This window comes from Pristis pectinata, chromosome 4, assembly GCF_009764475.1.
Source record: "Pristis pectinata isolate sPriPec2 chromosome 4, sPriPec2.1.pri, whole genome shotgun sequence".
Lineage (NCBI taxonomy): Eukaryota > Metazoa > Chordata > Chondrichthyes > Rhinopristiformes > Pristidae > Pristis > Pristis pectinata.
This window is the reverse complement of record NC_067408.1, coordinates 59,596,123-59,619,887: the sequence shown is the minus strand read 5'-3', so window position 1 is coordinate 59,619,887 and position 23,765 is coordinate 59,596,123. Positions and strand designations below refer to the sequence as shown.

At 43.1% G+C, this 23,765-nt stretch overlaps 1 protein-coding gene across 1 annotated transcript in view; it reads left to right on the top strand.

Moving 5' to 3' along the window:
* Positions 1 to 23,765, top strand: part of ace2 (angiotensin I converting enzyme 2) — a 102,000-nt gene that overhangs the window by 75,554 nt on the left and 2,681 nt on the right. The window contains 2 exon segments of the mRNA XM_052014428.1: positions 17,862 to 17,978; positions 19,042 to 19,236. Of these exon segments, the coding sequence (XP_051870388.1) occupies positions 17,862 to 17,978; positions 19,042 to 19,236 (312 nt within the window).

Genomic DNA, 23,765 nt, shown 5'->3' with positions numbered 1-23,765 from the left:
CTGCAGTTCCCTTGCAAGCCATTCTTTAACTCTACATATTATTCACTCTTTAATCTAGGAGATTTTGGATAGAACTCACCTTGACAATCTCTTAAAATGTGAACAGTTTTATCTGCAGCTCTTTGAAGGCTGTTCCCTCTTCCTTGAATCCTCATTATTTTATAATCCAAAAATCATACCTGTGAAGATATGATCAACACAGCCTTCCCTTCTGCCTGCTGCAGAACCATGAACTGTCCAACATGGGGACGTTTGATATCCAATCATTAGCACCACAAAGCTGCTTCAGGGCTTGGTGGGGGGGGGGGGGTGGAATTTCAGTTTATCAGTGTCCTAAGATCTTGTCAATAAGCTTTTCCTACAGGTATTTACATTTTCATAGGCCTGTGAGGACAGAACCAGCAATCATGGAGCCGTCTTATTATTAATGCAATGGCTTGTAACTATTGGTGACAAGACCACAGCAGGAGCCGGTTGAATGATCTGTTGCCTTCCTGGTGCCAGGGTCAGGGATGTCTCAGACTGCGGACAGAACATTCTGAAGGGTGAAGGATGACAGTCAGAGGTTATAGTAGATGTTTGTACTAACAACATAGGTAGGAAGAGGGACGAGGACCTACAGAGTGAATTTTAGGAGTTGGCAGAAGGTTACAAAACAGGACTTCTCGGGTTGTAATCTCAGGATTACTTCCTGCACCATGTGCTAGTAAGGGTAGAAATAGGATAGGACAGGTGAATGTTCAGCTAAAGAGCTGTTATAGAAGGGAGGGCTGTAGGTACTTGGATGATAGGGATCACTTTTGGGGTGGGGGGGGGGACAGATTATGTCCACACTAGAAGGGGACCAATATCCTTGCAGAGAGGTTTGATCTCAGGAGGTTTTAAGCTAATTTGGCAGAGGATGGGAAACTCAGTAGTAGTGTGGCAGGTGGAGAGATAAACCCAGATGTAGAGGATAAGTAAAGGAAGTCCAGTGGGTAGAGTAGACAATGGCAGGTTAGAGAGAATGGGAGGACTGGCAAGCTCAGGTACATTTACTTTAATGTAAGGAGGTTCACAGGTAAATCAGATGAGCTTAGAGCATTGATCCACATTTGTGATGATGATGTTATTGCAATCACAGAAATGTGATTCAGTAAAGGGGCAGGATTGGCAGCTTAATTTTCTGGGGTATAGAAGTTTCAAGGTGACAGAGGTAGGTGCAAAAGAGGAGAGGAAGTGGCATACTGATTAGGAAGACCATCATAGCAGTATGTGGAGACGATATCCTGGAGGGATTGTCCAACAACTCCAAACTGAGATCTAATGCAATCAGCAGTGATATTGCCTGTTATTTATTTTGCAATATCACCTCCACACACTTATGTGGCTAATTAGCCTAAATAAAATCCCCAGCCAAACCATCCCAGTAAAGGTTCAGCATCAGCATCTACCCAACAAAATGTAAAACTGCCTGAGTATACACTGCCCAAACAATAGGATTATTATATTCCAGCCAATTCCCATTTTTTGATATAATCTTAACCAACAGCTAATCAACAGAATGGGTCATCAAACAGCACCAGGTCAAAAATAACATGATCACCAATGCTCAGGATGGATTCCACCAGGACCACTTGGCTCCAGGCTTCATTTCACTCTTGATCCATACATGGACAAAAGAGCTGAATTCCCAAGATAAGGTGAGAGTGACTGCTCATCACTGCCCAGAAGTTAGGAATAAGAGGGGGGGAGATCACTTTGCTGGGGTTATACTAATGGAGAGTTTAACTTGCCTAATTTTGACTGGGATTGACTTAGTGTTAGGGGCTCAGATGGGGCAGAATTTGATAAGTGCATCCAAGATAGTTTTTTGAGACAATATATAGAAAGTCCTACAAGAAAAGGGGTTGTACTTAGGAAATGAACTTGAGCAGTTGGTGTATCAGGTGGGAAACACTTTGGAAACAGTGATTCAGTAATTCCGTAAGTTATGGAAATGGATATGGTTGGTCCTCAAGTTAAATCCTAAACTGGGGGAAGGCTTATTGTGATAGCACAAGAGAGGACCTGGTGAAAGTAGACTGGGAGCAGATGCTTGCAGGTAAAATAAAATCTGACAGATGGGAGTCTTTTAAAAGAGAGTTAGTAAGAGTTCAGTGCCAGTATGTTCTAGTAAGGGTGAAAGGAAAAGATGGTAAGATTAGGGAACCTTGGTGACATAGGATATTGAAGGTTTGATCTGGAAAAAAAAGGAAGCAAATGACAGGTATAGGCAATCAAGCAAGTTCCTTGAGGGTGTAGAAGATTACTTAAGAATGAAATTAGGAGGCAGAAAGAGGCCAGGAAATATCCTTGGCAAGTAAGATTAAGGAGAATCCTAAGTCATTTTGTAAAGTATAATAGGAACAGGTGGATAGTCAGGGAAAGAGTGGGTTCCCTCAGGGATCACAGGGGTAATCTATGTGTGGAACCAGGGGATGTCAACGAGGTCCTAAATGAATACTTACCTGCATTCACCAAGCAGAAGGACATCAAGGATAATGAGTTCAGGGAGGGAGTTGATAGTCTGGAGCATGTCAGTGTTAGGAACGTGGAGGTATTAGATGTCTTTGGAATGCATAAGGTTGAATAAATCCACAGGGCAGGATGAAATCTATCCCAGAATGCATTTAGACAGGCACTTAAATAGACAAGGCATAGAAGGATGTGGTTTAATAGGGGCAAATGGGATTAGTGTAAATGGGCAAAATGGTCGGCATGGATGTGGTGGGCTGAAGGGCCCACTTCTGTGCTGTATGACTCTAGGACTTTCTTAGTACTCATGGTGGAACATATTATAAAACCTGATGGAGCCCCAGTTAGCAAAGTCAATGCTAGTGGGTGGTGGAAAGGTAAATGAATTTGTTTTTCTTAAGTTTTTGAATCTTTATCTATATGTTTTCACCTTATTTAATTGAAATTTAGGTTTGGAGTTATAAATTGCCTATTTCTGCATTATTTTCTTCTCATTTTTCTGTAAATGTAACTAACTTGCTTCATAATTTGTTGTTGGTTGTGAATTTTACTTTCTTTTTTGTTGCTCTGGTTTTGCAACAGTAGGCAGGAACCCTGGGCACTCTCAGTATCAACCATTTGTCTTCAAGCCTTTTTAAATAGATTATGGGGGTTTCCCAAGAGCACTTGAGGTTGACTCATTCTTTATCTTTCCTCCTTCTGAACTAAACCTTGGACATTACTCTGTACAGTTGATTTTATTACTAATAGTAATGGTTGAAAATGCCTCCAGCTAATCACAACTTAAGCAGGAACTTAACACAGCAGACAAAGAATCAATTTCCAAACACCTGGGAGAAATTCATTCTTGATCACATCCACTAAATGCATGGCATATCCTTTCCCCATGTTCTTCTCTCCCAAATGCATACTGTCCCTCAGCCATTTCATCTGAAAGCATGATTAGCCACATGAATCTTGATGCCACACAACTCTACCTTACTTGAACCCTTCCATTTTCTCTGGTTAGTAACACTGCCTGCACAACCACTCTTGCATGAACTTTATTTTCTCCAGTGAAAGATTAGGAAAACTGCAACCAACGTCTTCACCCTTTACACAGTCTCTCCCATGGACTCCATCCTTTTCCATAGTCTGAAGCTGAACCAGAACTGAGGATTATACAAATTTAGACGTGCAGTGAGCTATGAGGAAGATAGTGACAGATATCAAGGAGATATAGGCTGACTGATGGAACGGACAGTGCCTGTGCCAAATATGATGCCAATTTTAACAATTTTCATCTGCCTGCACATGATCTGTAACGCTCCCCCCCCCCCCATTCATAGAATCATAGAATCATAGAACAGTACAGCACAATACAGGCCCTTCAGCCCACAATGTTGTTCCGACCTTTAAACTTCACCTAAGACTATCTAACCTCCACCTCCCCATATCCCTCTATTTTAAATTCCTCCATATGCTTATCTAGTAATCTCTTGAATTTGACCAATGTACCTGCCTCCACCACCACCCCAGGCAGTGCAGTCCATGCACCAACCACTCTCTGAGTAAAAAACCTTCCTCTGACATCTCCCTTGAACTTCCCACCGATTACCTTAAAGCCATGCCCTTTTGTATTGAGCATTGGTGCCCTGGGAAAGAGGCGCTGGCTGTCCACTCTATCTATTCCTCGTAATATTTTGTATACCTCTGTCATGTCTCCCCCCCCATCCTCCTTCTCTCCAAAGAGTAAAGCCCTAGCTCCTTTAGTCTCTCCTCATAATCCATATTCTCTAATCCAGGCAGCATCCTGGTAAATCTCCTCTGCACCCTTTCCAACGTTTCCACATCCTTCCTATAATGAGGCAACCAGAACTGGACACAGTACTCTAAGTGTGGTCTAACCACAATTTTGTAGAGCTGCATCATTACCTCATGGCTCCTAAATTCGATCCCACGACTTATGAATGCTAACATCCCATATGCTTTCTTAACTACCCTATCCACCTATGAGGCAACTTTCAGTGATTCGTGGATACGAACCCCCAGATCCCTCTGCTCCTCCACACTACCCAGAATCCTGCCATTAACTTTGTACTCTGCCTTGGAGTTTGTCCTTCCAAAGTGTACCATCTCACACTTCTCCGGATTAAACTCCACCTGCCACTTCTCAGCCCAGCTCTGCATCCTATCACTGTCCCTCTGCAATCTTCGACAATCCTCCACACTATTCACAACACCAGCAACCTTTGTGTCATCTGCAAACTTGCCAACCCACCCTTCTATCCCCTCAACCAAGTCAGTAATAAAAATCTTGAAAAGCAGAGATCCCAGAACCGATCCTTGCAGAACACAGCTAGTCACAGCCCTCCAATCTGAATGCACTCCCTCCATTCCCTGAATGCATTCCCTGCCTATTCATGTCTAAATGTCATCTCAAACATTGCCATTGTATCTGCTCACACCACCTCCCTGGCAGTGCGTTCCAAGCCCTCTAGTATTGTATATTTCCCTCCTGATTAAAAGACTGACTATCTACCCTATCTATGCCTCTCATAATTTTATAAATTTCTAACAGGTCTCTTCTCAGCCTCCAACACTCCAGAGAAAACAATCCAAGTTTGTTACAATCCAAAACAATCCAAAGCTCGTACTCTCTAATCCAGACAATAGCCCAGTGAATCACGTCTGCACCCTCTTCAAAGCCTCTACATTCTTCCTGTGATTCAACAACCAGAACTGCACACAATACTCCAAATGTGACCTAACCCAAAGTTTTATACAACTGCAACATGACTTCCCAACTTTTATACTCAACATCCTGAGCAATGAAGGCAAGCGTGCCATACGCCTTCTTTCCTACCCTATCTACTTGTGTTATCATTCTCAGGGAGCTATGGACTTGGACCCCAAGATCCCTCTATAGTTCAATGCTCCTAAGGGTCCTGCCATTCACTGTTTCATTTGACCTCCCAAATTGCAATATCTCACACTTACCCGGATTAAACTCCATCTGCCATTTCTCTGCCCACATTTCCGATTGATCTATTCCTGATGTATCTTTGACAACGTTCCTCACTATCCACAACTCCGGCAATTTTTGCGTTGTTGGAAAACTTACTAATCAGCCCACCTATATTTTCGTCCAAATCATTTATATATATCATACACAAATTTAATGGTGAGAAATGTGAAATGTTTCCTTTTGGGCAGGAAGAACTAGAAGAGGCAATATAAACCAGGGGGAACAATTCTAAAAGGGGTGCAAAATTAAGGAGATCTAGGTTTTGTAAGTGCACAATTTGTTGAAAGTGTCAGGGCAAGGAGAGAAGGGGGCTAAGAAAGCATATGGGACCCAAGGCTTTATAAGCAGAGGCAAGGAGTATAACAGCAAGCAAGTCACAATGTTTAGTTTGGGCTGGATACCTTTAGGAAAGTTGTGAAGTCTTTGTAGAGGGGGCTGAAGAGACTTACCAAAATACTTCTAGGGATGAGGGAATTTACTCATGTGGAGATATTGGAGAAGCTGGAGTTATTCTCCTGAGAACAAAGGGGTTACAAGAGGTTCTGGCAGAAATACTTTGAATTATGAAGAGAATAGGCTGATGAGATAGGGAGAGAGTAACTAGTGCCATTGGTGGAGGAGGCAGGAACCAAATGTGATGTGAAGCAGGGAATAGTAGACTCTGGAATGGACTATTGGAACAATAGTGGAGGCAGATCCATTGCAGTGTTCAAGAGAGAGCTGGATAAAACGCCTGAAGAGAAAGAATTTGCAAGACTCTAGGAGAGGCCAGAGGAGTGAGACCAGCAGATTGCTCCAACACAGAGCCAGTATTAGACTCAATGGGTTGAATGGACTCCTGTGCCATAACCATTCTATGGTCCATACTGTTTGCAGCCTTGATATCTTACACAAGCTAACGTTGAGCTTTCCTCCCCTCAATCCCACTGAGACTGTTGCCTTGCAATTCTGTCATATTTTCTGTGTGCTCTGTTACTGAAGTGATCATCCACACCTACCTCCATCCTCTAACAGAGCTCACCCAACTGGCCTTCCTTCAACCACCCTTCATCTAGGCTTGCCACCCATTCCCATCTGATGAAAATGGTCTTGACCCACATGCTGGTGGTCTGTGAGACCATCTCTTGGCTATGGCAGCAATGGGAACATTCATTCCTTGCTGATCAACATTGCTCATATTTAAGAACATATGAAAGGAGCAGGAGAAGGGCATACAGCCACAAAGCCTGCTCCTTCATTCAATGGCTTCACTTTCTTGTCAGGTCCCCATAACCCTTGTAGACCAGAAACCTTTTGAACTGAGCCCTGACTGTACTTAATAAATTAGCTTCCCCAACTGTGTGGAGCAGAGAACTCCAAAGATTCCCACTCATTTTACAGAAGTAATTCCTCTTCATCCTAGTCATGTGGGTGTTTCCCTATCCTGAGATTCTAGACTACCCCCACCATGAGAAACATCCTCACAGCATCCATCCTGTTAAACTCTGCTGTCTCGGGAAAGTAGCAAACATAACCAAGGACACTTCCCACCCCAATCATTTTCTCTCCTCTCTCCCATCAAGCAGAAGATACAAAAGCTGAGAACGTGAACCACCAGGCCCAAGGACAGCTTCTATCCCGCTGTTAGAAGACTCTTGAACGGACCTCCCTTACACTAAAATCTGAATTTTTGATCTCTTGATCTACCTCGTCATGGCCCTTGCACTTTATTTGTCTACCTGCACTACACTTTCTCTGTAACTGTAACACTCTATTCCATGTTCTGTTTTCCTTTTTACTAACTCATTGTACTTATGTATTAAATTATCTGTCTGGATGGTGCACAAACAAAAGCTTTTCACTATATCTTGGTACATGTGACAATAATAAACCAATGCGAACACCAATATCTTGATTGATTCAATAAGATCAGGCCTCCTCTTTCTAAACTCCCACAAATTTCTTTTCCTCATTTTCAAATTGTCACATTGTTCCCATGTAACCTACACTGGTTGTAAAATACTTTGTGTTCTTCCAGCCAGCCTTTTAAGTATCCCACAGGCCCTTCACTGCACAATGGGTGGCAGTATCTTCATAGGACCAGACCCTAAGCTTTGGAATTCTTTACCAGAATCTCTCAGCCTCAAGTCTTCACTCTCTTGTTTAAAGACCCTCTCTGCATGTGTTTCCTCCCCTACCATTAGTTTCTCATAGAGTCATAGAGTCAAACAGCATGGAAATAGGCCCTTTGGCCCAACTGGTCCATGCTGACCAAGGTGCTCACCTAAGCTAGTCCCACTTGCCTGTGTTTGACCCATATCCCTCTAATCTTTTCCTGTCCATGTACCTATCCAATGTCTTTTAATTCTTGTTAATGTACCTGCCTCAACCACTTCCTCTGGCAGCTCATTCCATGTACGGACTGCCCTCTGGTTGAAAAAGTTGCCCCTCAGGTTCCTATTCAATCTCTCCCCTCTCAGGTTAAACCTATGTCTTGATTCCCCAACCCTGGAAGAACAACTGTGCACATTGACCCTATCTATAGCCCTCATGATTTTATGCACTTCTATAAGACCACCCCTCAGTCTCCTACATTCTAATGAATAAAGCCCAGCCTACTCAACCTCTCTTTATGTCTGTCCCTCGAGTCCTGGCAACATTTTCATAAAACTTTTTTGCACTCTTTCTAGCTTAATGACATCTCTCCTATAGCAGGATGACCAAAACTGAACACAATATTCCAATTGTGGCCTCACCAGTGTCTTGTACAACTGCAACATCCCAACTTCCATACTCAATGCCCTAAATGATGAAGGCCAGCCTGCCAAAAGCCTTCTTCACCACCCTGTCTACCTGCTACACCCACTTTCAGGGAACCATATACTTGCACTCTCCTAGGACCCTCTGTTCTACAACACTCCCCAGGGCCCTACTGTTCACTGTGAAACTCCTACCCTCATTTGTCTTCCCAAAATGTAAAACACCTGACACTTATCTGAATTAAACTCCATTTGCCATTACTCAGCGCACTTCCCCAGCTGATCAAGATCCCTCTGTAATTCCTGATAACCATCTTCACTGCCTACACCACATATTTTAGTGTCATCTGCAATCTTACTAACCATGCCTTGTACATTCTTATCCAAGGATGTGGACATGATGTGCCGAAGGGTACGTTCTACAACTAGTTCTACAACTATGACTACATTCAGCTTTGCTAACAACTCCTTCTTTGCTCAACTGCTTTGCCTAAATTTTGCTTACTTAATTAGAAACCTTAATATGAAAGAATATAAAACTATAGAATTCACTCAAGTAAAGGCCTGGTTGTCTTTGTTGTCTCTTCCAGTAACATGCTCAAACTAGGGAAGTCTAAACCATGGACCAAAGCTCTTTGGGAGTAACTGGCAGACCAGAATGAATGCACGCCCTCTTCTGAACTATTTCAAACCCTTATATGCCTGGCTGAAGGAAGATAATATAAAGAATGGGAGAGTGGTTGGTTGGGACACCAATTGGAGCCCATGTAAGTTGAAGTGGTTAGTAAAACAACAAGCTCTGTGTGGTTACTAACTCTACAGTTTTCATTGCTGATGTGGGGCTTGTGAAAACTGGATCGTTGGGGATGGGCTGCAGGAGGGGGGAGTGCAGGGGCAGGACCTCCATACTCAATAGAAAAGATTCCCTGCACAGATCAGTCCAGTGTTGGATGTTGGGAAGTTTGTAGAAGATGGGGCAATGGTTGGAGCTTGGGGGATTGTGAATTTGGAGGTTATGAAAAGCCATTTGGATAACTACATGCACAGGAGAGGTTTAGAGGGATATGGGCCAAATGCAGGTAAATAGGACTAGCTTAGATGGGCACCTTGGTTGGACAAATTGGGCTGAAGGGCCTGATTCCATGCTATATTTACTCTAACATCTCCATTGGCCACTTCTGGGAAATAATGACCCAATGTTTGGTGGACTGGGAGCAGGGGTGGAGTGTTGTTGTTGGAGAGTCAGCATTGAGGAACAATGGTTAGCATGGACATAGTGGGCCAAAGGGCCTGTTTCCATGTTGTATGACTCTATTCAGCCTTTCCCAACAGCAACAGCTGTTGTCAATAGGTTTAGTAGCGGAAAGTGGAATGGGCAAACTTCAACACTGGAGGATCAGTAGAGGGTAAAATTGAGAGGTAAGCTGTAGTGACAGGATCTAGGGGATGTGTGGGGGCAATGGGAACTTACAATGGATGGGAAATTCTGTGTGGATGATGAATCCTGGCTCAGGAAATGTGGGACAGAACAGAAGGCTTTCAGAGGAAGAACTGAACACTCTGTACAATTTAAATGCAGCAAATGCATGTGTGTGTTTCAGATTTTAACTTTTAAGTTCTTGTTCTATTGTCTGAATTAGATTATTTGGACATCTACCCTCCTTTTTCAGATCTAAAAGATTCATTTAAAGTGAGGATCAGTCTGAAGGCCGCCCGTCGGAGAAAATGCTGTAAGATTTACTTTCTTAACAGTTCCAAAATTAGCCCCATTCATCTGCAGGTTGTGGTTCAAATATGAATAATGCTTTTGGCTCTCTAGGGTTTAGGTTTGTGTGCATATTTGGACTGCAGACAGTTAAATAAAATTATTTGTTTTAGGCAGTGATAAATGGTAAAGAATTGGGTGTATAAGGGGTTACTTGCCAGCATTCAGCTACAAAAGCAAACAAGAATCATTTATGGACTAAAATGAGAAAATGACAATTTGCAACCTTATCTTCAATACCCATACCATAAAATGCTGGAAATACTCAGCAGGTCAGGCAGCATCTGTGGTGAGAGAAACAGAGTTAATATTTCATGTCAATGATCCTCCATCAGAACTGGTTCTGACTGTTTCCAGCATACTCTGTTTTTATCAACAAACAATCTGTTGAAGGATCTCAGCAAGTCGAGCAGCATCTGTAGGAGGAAAGGAATTGTCAACATTTCTGGTTGAAACCTGATGCAGGGTTTCAACCTGAAATGTCAACAATTCCTTGCCCTCCACAGATGCTGCTCAACCTGCTGAGTTCCTCCAGAAAATTGTTTATTGCTCCAGATTCCAGCATCTGCATTCTCTTGTGTCTCTACTCTGTTTTTATTTCAGATTTCCAGCATCCACAATTCTTAGATTTTGTTTTATTGTCTGCTCCTTGCAGCTTTGAATAAATCCAACATGAATCCCTTGCACTCTTTCACATTGAAGCAATATGCCTCCTCAACCCCACCAAGGGTAAAAGCTCATTGACTCTTGTTCTCTCCCACCCCTGCTCACCACAGTGCGTTGTGACTCAGTGCAGTGAAAGTTCATCAAAACCAGTGTCATTTTACATCACTTGATTATGAGCCGGACATACTTATAGATGGAATATATTGGCCTTGGTTACATGAATTACATGTGAGTCATCTGCAGTTGCCTATTTTGCTGACAAGTGTAATTACTTTAATTGCCATAATAGTTATCAGTAAAATCACCTGAGCCATTTCACAATTAACCTTTCCATCAAAAGCACAAGCTGACGAAAAGGCCACCTTTATTCCAACTCTTTGCATTCTGCCAGTCAGCCAATCTTCTATCCATGCTAGTACCGCTCCTGTAATACCATCTTGTTTAGCAGCCTCATATGCAGCACCTTGTCAAAGGCCTTCTGAAAATCCAAGTAAACAACATCCACTGACTTTCCTTTGTCTATCCTGCCTGTTACTTCCTCAAAGAATTCCAATAGATTTGTCAGGCAAGATCTCCCCTTAAGGAAACTATGCTGACTTCAGCCTATTTTATCATATAAGTACCCGGAAACCTCATCCTTAATAATGGACTCTAACATCTTACCAACCACTGAAGTCAGGCTAAACAGCCTATAATTTCCTGTCTTTTGCCTTCCTCCCTTCTTAATGAGTGGAGCGACATTTGCAATTGTCCAGTCCTCTGGAACCATTCCTGACTCTAGTGATTCTTGAACGATCACTACTAATGCCTCCACAATCTCTTCAACTACCTCTTTCAGAAGCCTGGGGTGTAGTTCATCTGGTCCACCTTCAGACCTTTCAGGAACTTCCCAAGCAGCTTCTCCTTAGTAATAGCGACTACCCTCACTTCTGCCCCCTGACTCTCTCAAATTTCTAGCATGTTGCTGATAGCTTCCACAGTGAAGAATGATGCAAAATACTTATTCAGTTCATCCGTCCATTCTTTGTTTCCATTACTCCAGTTTCATTTTCCAGTGGCCTAATGTCCACTCTCGCCTCTCTTTTACTCTTTATAATCTGAAAAAGCTTTTTTATATTATTAGCTAGCTTACAATTCATATTTCATCTTCTTGCTTTTGTAGTTGCCTTTCTGTTGGTTTTTAAAGCTTCCCAATCCTCTAGCTCCCACTAACTTTTGCAATATTGTATGCCCTCTCTTTTGCTTTTATGCTGTCTTTGACTTCCATTGTCAGCCACGGTTGCCTTGTCCTCCCTTTAGAATGCTTCTTCTACTTTGGGTATGAAATGATCCTGTGTCTTCTGAGTTACTCCCAGAACCTCCTGCCATTGCTGCTCTACCATCATCCCTGCTAGGGTCCCCTTCCAATCAACTTTGGCCAGCTCCACTCTCATGCCTCTCTTGTTAGTTTACTCAACTGTAATACCGATACATCCACTTTTAGCTTCTCTTTCTCAAGCTGCAGGGTGAATTCTATCATATTATGATCACTGCCTCCTAGGGGTTCCTTTACCTTAAGTTCCCTAACCAAATCTGGTTCATGGCACAACACCCAAATCCAGAATTGTCTTTACCCTAGTGGGCTCGACTGCAAGCTGTTCTAAAAAAAACATCTCTTAGGCATTCTACAAATTCCTTTTCTTGGATCTAGTGCCAACCTGATTTCCCAGACTACCTGCATATTGAACTCCCCCATGACCTTGTCTCTTTTCCATGCCTTTTCTATCTCCTGTTGTAATTTGTACCCCACAGCCTGGCTACTATCGGAGGCCATCAGGGTCTTTTTACCTTTGCAGTTTCTTAACTCTACCCACAAGGATTCTACACTTTCTGATCCTATGTCACTCCTTGCTAAGGATTTAATTTAATTTTTTTACCAACAGAGCCACCCCCCTCCTCTGCCCACCTGCCTATCTTTTTGATAGGATGCGCTAGTTCTGTAATAAGTTATTTGTTAGAAGTTTATTAGATTATGCTGTAGTTGACACATTTAGTTCCAATAATAATATTTGTTTGTCTTGCTACAACCTTTGAAAGGATGGGGGGAGAATGCTAACAATGTATTGTAATTTGATTTCAGTATACCGTGGGATTCAAGTGAAAAATATTTTTTCCAATCAAACTGTGGCATTTTCATGAGAAAATACCAGGAAGAATATAAAAATCAGCTTACCGACTTTGTGTAAGTTACTGTCTGTCTCTTTACATTGCCCTTTATTACACCGTAGATTTTCTTATGGTGTAGATTTTAAACAAATAAACTATATGAATGCTAATGGTGCTGGGATAATCAATATATATATACAATAATATAATATATATACAATATTTAAAAAGATAAACCAATATGAATGCTAATGGTGCTGGGATAATCAATATATACATACAATAATATAATATATATACAATAATATAATATACAAGAAGTGCAGCTGTTCTACTACTACAAGAATGAATAGGGAGCTGCACAGTTATAGGCACAAGTACACTGCTTAAGGTAGAGTTGGAGCTGCTGCCTCACAAAAGGTGAAATCAGATCATTGGATCAATAGATCCAAAGCTGATGCAGGAAACAGGTGAACCTGTTGATCATCTCCTTACAAGATTCAGTAAAAGAAGCAGTAAATTCAAGCCAATGAATGAGAGGTTAGTGGCCCAACTCATTTGGGGGCTCATTGTACTCAGACAGTTTGATTAGGAAGGAAGCACTCGCTATCACATTGGCTCTTGGTGCTCACAGAGCATACAAAACCATGCAGGGACAGATGAAGATGTTGACTTCCAGGCCAACTTCCCAGTCAGTCCTGGGAAAGGAAGCAGGGTTAACATAATTACACAAAAGAAATAAATAGATAGATAGATAGATAGATAGATAGATAGATAGATAGATAGATAGATAGATAGATAGATAGATAGATAGATAGATAGATAGATAGATAGATAGATAGATAGATAGATAGATAGATAGATAGATAGATAGATAGATAGATAGATAGATAAACTGATAGAAAGGCTGCACAGGGGCTGTGGATAACGACATGAGTTCACACAGGAAACAAAATGCCCTGCCTATGGATCAACCTGCAGATTACACAGGAGAAGATGTGTAAATCAGAAGCAAAAATATAGAGACGAAATGCCAAAGGAAGAGTAAAAGGAGCAAGATCAAAATAGCCATGCTGTGCAATATGATGGGGAGTTTGTGGTTTCACAACACACCTGCAATGGCAGAGGATGAAGATTTTCAACAGCTATGACGCTAGAGTGGAGTTCAGAATGGGATTTTTACTGCAACAACATTTTACACTGTTCGGACAATGCAAATTCCGGGGCCTACCAATGACCCACCCATACTAGGGGCAATCTTCAGTGACCAACGAACTTACCAGCCTAGGTTAGATTTGGGATGTAGGAGGAAACTGGAACACCTGGGGGAGACCCACACAGTCACAGGGGGAACATGCAAACTCCACACAGACAGCACCAGGATGTCAAGATTGAACCTGGGTCTCTGGAGCTGTGAGACAGCAGCACTACCTGCTGTGCCACTGTGCTGCTTTAAGCTTCCTCTGGCCACATACTGAACTTGTTCAGCAGGCACAGTAGTGTAGCGGGTAGCATAACATTTTACAGCGCCAGCGACCTGGGTTCAAATCCGGCCACTGTCCGTAAGGAGTTTGTACGTTCTCCCGTGTCTGCGTGGGTTTCCTCCAGGTGCTCCGGTTTCCTCCCACATTCCAAAGACGTATGGGTCAGGGCATGCTCTGTTGGTGCCAGAAGTGTGGCGACACTTGCAGGCTGTCCCCAGAACACTCTATGCAAAAAAAAGGTGTATTTCACTGTATGTTTCAATGTACATGTGACTAATAAAGATATCTTATCTTATCTTATCTTATCTTATTTTATTTTATAATCTGGCAGCAGCAGGTAAAAATGACCCTACAGCAGTTCTCCCAAGTTAGTAAATTTACCAGCTCACCTGCCAGCTATTTCCTCAGTTGTCTGCTGAAAGTTCCTATTCAATTTGATTTCCCCATCCTTACTGCATTCTGCATCTCATCAGCCCTCTGTGTGAATTAGTTTCTCCTCAATTATTGATTTAAACATGTTGCCTCTGGTTACTGATCCACACCAGAGGAAACAGTTTCTCTTCGCTGAAAAACCCTGTAAATTTGAACATCTTTATTGGGTCTACCTCCGAGCAGTATAATCCTAGCTTCTCCAGTCTCAGCATGTGATTGAAACCCCTCAGCCCAGCCCCATTCTGCTAAAGCTGCTCCCCACCTTCTCCAGGATCCTGATATCCTCTGACATTGAGGTATGTGGAGTTGGATGCAATACTCCAGCTGAAGCCTACCTAGTGATTCGTCAAGGCTAAGCATGCTTTCCTCTTTAATTGGTTCATTGGCCCTACTTACAAAGCAAGTATCCCATTATACCATGGCCTGCAATGTGCAGCAATATGCACCCTCAGCTGTCTCTGATCTTGAAACTTCCTCCTGTTATAGTACACCTTGTTTAGGTTATACCTTCTCTCCATGTTGTTTCGAGTCATAGAGTCACACAGCACAGAAACAGGCCCTTCAGCCCAACTTGTCCATGCTGACCAAGGTGGTCGCTGGTCCATCTGGTCCCAGCTGGTCCCTTTTGCCTGCGTTTGCCCATATCCCTCTAAACCTTTTCTATTCATGTACCTGTCCAAGTATCTTTTAAATGTTGTTATTATACCTGCCTCTACCATTTCTTCAGGCAGCTTTTCCACATATGCACCACCTTCTGCATGAAAAAGTTGCCCCCCCCCCAAGTTCCTTTTAAATCTTTCCCCTCTCACCTTAAACCTTCTTGTTCTTGATTCCCGTTCCCTGGGAAAAAGGCTGTGCGCATTCACCCCATCCTTGCCCCTTATAATTTTATACACCTCTATAAGGTCACCCCTCAGTCTCCTACACTCCAATGAATAAAGTCCTAGCCTGCCCAACCTCTCCCTATAACTCAGGCCTCGAGTCCTGGCAACATTCTCGTAAATCTTCTTTGCATTCTTTCCAGCTTAATGACATCTTTCCTATAACAGGGTAACCAAAACTGTACACAATACTCCAAGTGCAACCTCACCAACATCTTGTACAATAGCAATATAACATCCCAACTCCTATACTCAGTGCCCTGACTGATGAAGGCCAGCGTGCCATACACATTCTTTCCCACCCTCTCTACCTGTGACACCACTTTCAGGGAACTATCTAGCTGTACTCCTAGGTCCCTCTGTTCCACAAGACTCCCCAGGGCCCTACCAGTCACCACTACCCTGGTTTGACTTCCCAAAATGCAACACCTTGCATTATTTTGGATTGAACTCCATTTGCCATTCCTCAGCCCACTTACCTAGCTGATCAAGATCCCCTTGTAATTTTTGATAACCTTCTTCACTATCGACAATACCACCTTTTTTCTCCAAAAGTTTAATTTAAACTGCTTCTCCTAAGTGTCTGTCCATGTCTCAGTCTTTTTCCCTCATGGTCTGCTGCTAATATATTCATTGGTTATTACATTGCCAAGTTTTGTATCATCTGTAAATTTCAAAAATTGTGATCTTTGTAGCCAATTTAAGGTCATTTATGTTCCTGGGGATCCCATTCCATACTCTCTTCCATTGGGAAACATATCTATTTTCTCCTTATCTGATTCCATTCCCTATATTAATTCATTCCCTAAATACTGTTGTCTCTTTAATAATATCATCCACTATATTCCCAATAAATCTATGCTTAATCAAATGCCCTTTGGAAGGTATCATTTACCACCTTCATCAATATTACTTCCTCAAAGGTTAGGCATTTGTGATTTCCCATTAACATTATGAGTCCCTTCATAATCAATGCTTCTGCAAGCAAGAATTCATTTTCTCCTCCAGAATGGTCTTTGGTAGTTTCCCATCAGAGACATAAGCCTGTAGTTATCAAGTTTATTGCTCATGCCTTTAATGAATGAGATTGCAACCTCCAGTTCTTTGGCATGCTTCCACATCCAAGGAAAACTGGAGCTTGAGGTTGGACTTTGTGCTATTTCCATGCCAGCCTTACTTAGTACCTTAGAATGTATCTGTCCAGACCAGGTGACCTGTTAATTTTAAATGCCACCAATCAGTTTAGCATATCCACTCTATCTACTTTTATCTGATCCAATATTTTTCCTTGCCCTCCCATTGTAACATCGTCCTCTTTAGTGTACACAGGTAAGTATCTAGCCAAGACCTCAGACATGCCCTCTGCCTCCACAAGATGGTATCCCTAATTGGCCCAACATTCCTTTAACCTTCTTTTACTTTTCAACTGAGTACAAGGTGCACTTTAAGATGTCTGGTGATGTGGTCTTAGACTATGTTCTATCCCTATATTCAAGCAATTCTTGGTGTGCTTTACCACTCTTGATTTCACTGTTCCCATGGAGTAAGATGTACTGACATTGAACTGCTGCTGCACATTTTCCCCCCAGCTATAGGTTCACTACAGACATGGGTAATTGGTAGAATTGTGATGAGGGGAAGCAGTAAGGTAGATCATAGGGAGTAAGATCTGCTGGGAGGGAGTGGAAGAGATTTCAGCTTTAGGGTTACCTGCAGCAGTGCTGGTGTTGCTCTCTAGCAAGTTACCACCTACCTTCAATGCCCTCACTCCCCACACACTGGCTTAGAGATTCACAGAACATGAAGACTCCTCTTCCTGCCTACCCAGTGTCTGAGCTGGCACTTAGATGGGCTGTGATTTCTGCAGCCTCTTCTTGAAATCCCACTGGGTTTTCAGATGTTTGGGAAATTTGGTCCACCTTCACATCTCATCCAGTGATGCCAAGTTCAACTGTCAGGCTGGAGTTTATGCTCAAGTCTCCAGAAAGGGACAGGAACATGCAACCAAGTTGAGTGAAGTACTGAATGAGCTAACCTGAACTGACGAATTAGACAGCTGACCAATCTGAATCCATTTTGTGATTGGAGCAGGCTATTGGTCAGTCCCACTAACAATTTGTTACTGCCTCCAGTTTGTACATTAGCCAGTGTGAATATGTGAGTATTATTGAGAATGTGGTGGAGGCATCTGCTAATTTTAATCATGGCCTACTTGCTTAATTGGTCCTTTTCTTTATTTTATCACAGGGCAGAAAATGTACACATATTCCATGAAACAAAAAGGATCTCATTTTATTTCTTTGTTGCCAACCCAAAGAACATCACAGACATCATTCCAAAGGCTGAAGTGGAGCAAGCCATCAGGTACCTTCTGGAGCTCCTCTTTGGGGCTGAATAATTATTCGTATATGGCACGTTCTGCAAAATATCAGGCCAGTTCCGCAGTAAGAGTCCACCAGTGTGGTCGGCTAATACAACAGCATCTCTTCCTTGTATCTTTCATTAAAATATATAAGTTGAATATGAGTGCAGGGTTCCAACTGAAAGGATGGATCCATCAATGATCTGCACTCTGCACCCTCTCTCCCACTCACTGAGCATGCCTATTGCCTGGTTGCTTTCTCACTCATTATATGGCCCATAGGCCAAAGAGACAAAAAATGGGAGGAAGTACAGAATAAAGTCAAAATGACATCTGGTGTAACAATCAAACTGTGGGGGATATGTTTGTTCAAATGTTTGACGCTCATGCCAACATCTTCATTTTGCTCATTTCAAATAAATAGCTAAAGTAAAATGATGTGAGGAATTTGCCCAGCCTCCCCTCCATTGACTCTGTTCACACTTCCAGCTGCCTCAGGAAAGCAGCCAGCATAATCAAGGACCCCTCCCACCCCGGTCATTCTCTCTTCTTCCCCCCTCTTGTCGGACAGATTGTACAAAACCTGAGAGCATGTACCACCAGGCTCAAGGACAGCTTCTGTCCCACTGTTATCAGACTCTTGAATGGACCTCTCATATGATAAAGATGAACTCCTGATCTCTCAATCTATCTTGTGGCCCTTGCCCTTTATTTGTCTAGCTGCACTGCACTTTCTCTGTAACTGTAACACTATATTCTCTATTCAGTTTTTCCTTTTTAACTACTTCATTGTACTTGTGTATGGAACGATCTGTCTGGATGGCATGCAAACAAAAGCTTTTCACTGTATCTCAGTACATATGACAATAATAAACCATTACCAATTACTTTTGCATGAGAGCATTGTGCACACTCATTTCCAGACTGATATTAAACTACCTATAGTGTCTTCGTGAGCTAAGTTGTCAAATGAATGTAAGTTATTGCCTTTTTTATGCCAGGTGCACATATTGAAAATGTATTGCACAATGCCTGAGACTGAGCACAAATTACTTTCTGTCACAGGCTAAACAGAAATCGATTCAACAATGCATTCTTACTAAGCGACGACACACTCGAATTTGTTGGGATTCCACCCACTTTTGCTCCAAGGAGTGAGCCCCCCGTCACCATCTGGCTCATCGTGTTTGGAGTTATCATCAGCCTGGTTTGCGTCGGACTAGTTATCTTGATTGTTACTGGATACAGAGCTAGGAAACTGTGAGTACCCTGGAAATGAGTATTCTTGGAAGTAATTGCGAGAGAAAGAACTCCAAATGACGATGAATGCTATTGATAGTAAGCACTAAAGCCAATGATGAGTGTTTTGGTAATAGCAAATGCCATAGAAAATGAGTTACATTAGATGTTAACTTTTTTACATAACAGAAAATAACCTGGAAATAACTAAATACCATTAACAAACGAATCTGATATATAGTAAAGGGGCATTCCTATATAAATGTGTAAAAATGGTTTTATTTATTTCTAAGTAGGTGCTATAAACGTCAGTAGCAAAAGATGAAAATGTACTGCAGTAAGTAGGTGTAATGACTGTAGATAAATAGTAAGCATGGACATTTGAGCAAAGGAATCTGCTGCAACATTAGTAATGCAAAATTGTAATGGTTACAGACATTGGAGACTATGGGAACAATATGGACGATGGAGAAGAGTGTGGATAATGAGTAAGGACTGATGGGGAATAGCAAGGAGTCTGGGGATAAACAAGGACCCTGGGGAACAGTAATAACCATAGTAACAGTAAGGACTAATGGGGTATTGAAATCCTAATGCAAAACATCACAGGTGCTGGAGATCTGAAGTAGCAGTGCTGGTCAGACAGCATCTGTGGGGAAAAGAGAGAGAAAGAGAGAGAGTCAATGTTGTCTTTGACAGGCAGCACAGTGGCACATCTAGTAGAGCTGCTGTCTTGCAGTTCTAGAGACCCACATTCAATCCTGACCTCGGGTGCTGTCTGTGTGAAGTTTACGCATTCTTCCTGTGACTATACCATAGAACCATAGAACCACAGAACCATACAGCACAAAACAGGCCCTTCGGCCCACCATGTTGTGCCGTCCATCAAACCACTCTCACACTACCTAACCCCTTCCTCCCGCATATCCCTCCATCTCACATTCCTCCATATGCCTATCCAACAAGCTCTTGAACTTATCCAATGTATCTGCCTCCACCACCACCCCAGGCAGTGCATTCCATACACCAACCACTCTCTGGGTGAAAAACCTCCCCCTGACATCTCCCCTGAACCTCTCACCCATAACCTTAAAGCCATGCCCTCTCGTCTTGAGCATTGGTGCCCTGGGAAGGAGGTGCTGACTGTCTACTCTATCTATTCCTCTCAACATTTTATATACCTCTATCATATCTCCTCTCATCCTCCTCCTTTCCAGTGAATAAAGCCCTAGCACCTTAAGCCTCTCCTCATATTCCATACGCTCTAATCCAGGCAGCATTCTGGTAAATCTCCTCTGCACCCTCTCCAACGCCTCCACATCCTTCCTATAATGAGGCGACCAGAACTGAACACAGTACTCTAAGTGTGGCCTAACTAGAGTTTTGTAAAGCTGCATCATCACCTCGCGGCTCTTAAACTCAATCCCGCGATTTACGAAAGCCAACATCCCTTTGGCCTTCTTAACTGCTCTTTCCACTTGTGAGGCAACTTTCAATGAACTGTGAATATCACAAGATCACAAGATCACAAGATAAGGGAGCAGAAGCAGGCCATTCGGCCCATCGAGAATATGAACCCCCAGATCCCTCTGCTCCTCCACACTGCCAAGTACCTTGCCATTTACCCTGTACTCTGCCCTAGAGTTTGTCCTTCCAAAGTGTACCACCTCACACTTCTCCGGATTGAACTCCATCTGCCACTTGTCAGCCCAGCTCTGCATCCTATCAATATCCCTCTGTAAGCTCCGACAGCCCTCCACACTATCTACAACACCGCCGATCTTAGTGTCGTCCGCAAACTTACTAACCCAGCCCTCCACCCCCTCATCTAAGTCATCTATAAATATCACAAAAAGTAGAGGTCCCAGAACCGATCCCTGCAGGACACCACTAGTCACTGCCCTCCAATCCGAGGGCACTCCTTCCACCACAACCCTCTGCTTTCTACATGCAAGCCAATTCCTAATCCACACAGCCAAGCTTCCCTGGATCCCTTGGCCTCTGACCTTCTGAAAAAGCCTACCATGAGGAACCTTATCAAACACCTTACTAATATCCATGTAAACCACATCCACCGCACTGCCCTCATCAATCTTCCTAGTCACCTCCTCAAAGAACTCTATCAGGCTTGTGAGGCAAGATCTTCCCTTCACAAAGCCATGCTGGCTGTCCCTAATCAGTCCATGATTCTCTAGGTGTTCATAAATCCTATCCCTTAGAATCCTTTCTAACAGCTTACCCACCACAGACGTGAGACTCACCAGTCTATAATTCCCTGGCCTATCCCTATTACCTTTTTTGAACAAGGGGACAACATTTGCAACCCTCCAATCCTCCGGCACCACCCCTGTGGACAATGAGGACTCAAAGATCCTTACCAGCGGTTCAACAATCTCCTCCCTAGCCTCTCGAAGCAGCCTGGGGAAAATCCCGTCAGGCCCCGGAGATTTATCTGTCTTATTATTATTTAACAACTTCAACACATCCTCTATCTTGATATCTACAACCTCGAGAACATTACCCCTACCAGCACTCCCTTCTGCGTCATCAAGACCCCTCTCCCTGGTAAATATCGAAGAGAAGTACTCATTGAGAACTTCTCCCACTTCTGCCGCCTCCAGGCAAATTCTCCCACCTTTGTCCTTAATCGGACCTACCTTTACTCTAGCCATCCTCCTACCCTTCACGTACTTGAAAAAGGCCTTAGGATTTTCCTTAACCCTACTAGCCAACGCCTTTTCATGTCCCCTTCTAGCTCTCCTCAGCCCTTTCTTAAGTTCCTTCCTCACTACTCTATATTCCTCACGGGCCCTGTCTGAACCTTGCTGCTTATACCTTATGTATGCTACCTTCTTCTCCCTAACTAGTCGTTCCACCTCTCTTGCCACCCACGGTTCCTTCACCCTGCCATTCCTTCTCTGCCTCATTGGGACATATTTATCCCTAACATCCTGCATAAGATCCCTGAACATCGACCACATCTCCATAGTACATTTCCCTTCAAAAAGGACATCCTAATTTACACTCCCAAGTTCTCTCCTTATAGCCTCATAGTTCGCCCTTCCCCAATTAAAAATCCTCTTGTCCTCTCTGCACCTGTCCCTGTCCATGACAATTTTAAAGGTTATGGAGCAATGGTCACTGTCCCCCAAATGCTCACCCACCAATAGATCCTTCACCTGTCCCAGTTCATTTCCTAAAACTAGATCTAACATGGCATTCCCTCTAGTCGGCCTGTCAACATACTGCGTCAGGAATCCCTCCTGGACTGATCCAGTTTCCTCCCATACATTGAAGGCATGTGGGTTGATAAGTCAATTGTCCATTGTAAATGCCCCGAATGTGTAGGTGAGTGGTAGAATGTGGGGAGGAGTTGACGGGAGTGTGGGGAGAATAAAATAGAATTAGTGTAGGAACTGTGTTAATGGAGCTTGATGGTAGGCAAAGACTCAGTGGGCTGAAGGGCCTGTTTCTGTGCTGTATGACTCTGACTCTATGACCATTCATCAGAATTAGGAGAGGTTAGAAAAGAAAATTGTAGAGAAGGGGGAGGGGTTGGGGAGAACAAGAGATGTGATAGGAGATGGCAAACGGTGGTGGTGGTGCCAGCTGAGAGAGGGTGGTGAAGATTTATTAGCTATAGCTGGTCTGTCTGGAAGTACATATGTAAAGAAGGCGATGAAAGAGAACGGAGAGAAAACACAATGCTCGAACCAAGATACAGGACACTGCAGCTGCCAGATACCGGAAATGAAAGAGAATTCTGAACATACTCAGAAAGTCAAGAGGCAGAGGACAGAGTTAACGTTACTGCTTGATAACCTTATCTCAGGACTAGCTAGTTCTGACACAAAATGGAATGGCTTGTTATCTGAAAGTGTGGATTTGGTTTTGAGTCCTGTGGACTATAATCTGCCCAAACAAAAGATCGGATGCTCTTCCTCGGAGCCTGCACTTAGTTTCTCCAAAGTAGAGCAGACCACATCGTGAGCACCAAATGTAGGACACTGAATTGGAAGAAGTGCATGCGAATGTCTGCTTCACCTGGAAGGTGGGAAGGAAAGAGATGAAAAGTCAAGTGTTGTGCCTCCTGTGGTTAATGGGAAAGTACTGTGGGAATGAGAGTGAGTACTGGTGGAGGTGGAAGAGTGGACCAAGAGTCACAAAGGAGATGGTCCCTCAGAATGCAGGAGACGCACCTTGTGTTGCATCACGTTGAAAACGGCATAGTCGTAGAGGATGAATGTGGAAAGTGGCAGAGTGGAACGGGAGGGAAAGAGGAACCCTATTCCTGGTCTGGGTGGGGAGAGAAGGTGTGAGACGGAAGAGATGGGGTTGGAAGACCTGTCAACTATGTAGGGGAACATACACAGTTCAGGAAAAATGGATGGCCCTGGTCTTGCAAGTTTTATCGTCAGAGCAGATATAACAGAGCTGAAGAAACTGGAGTCCTTCCAGGAGGCAGGGTGGGGGGAAAGTTTGTCAGGATAGCTGGGAGAGTTGGTAAGCGTGTAATTGAAGCTGTCCCCTAGGATGGAGATAGAGGAGCG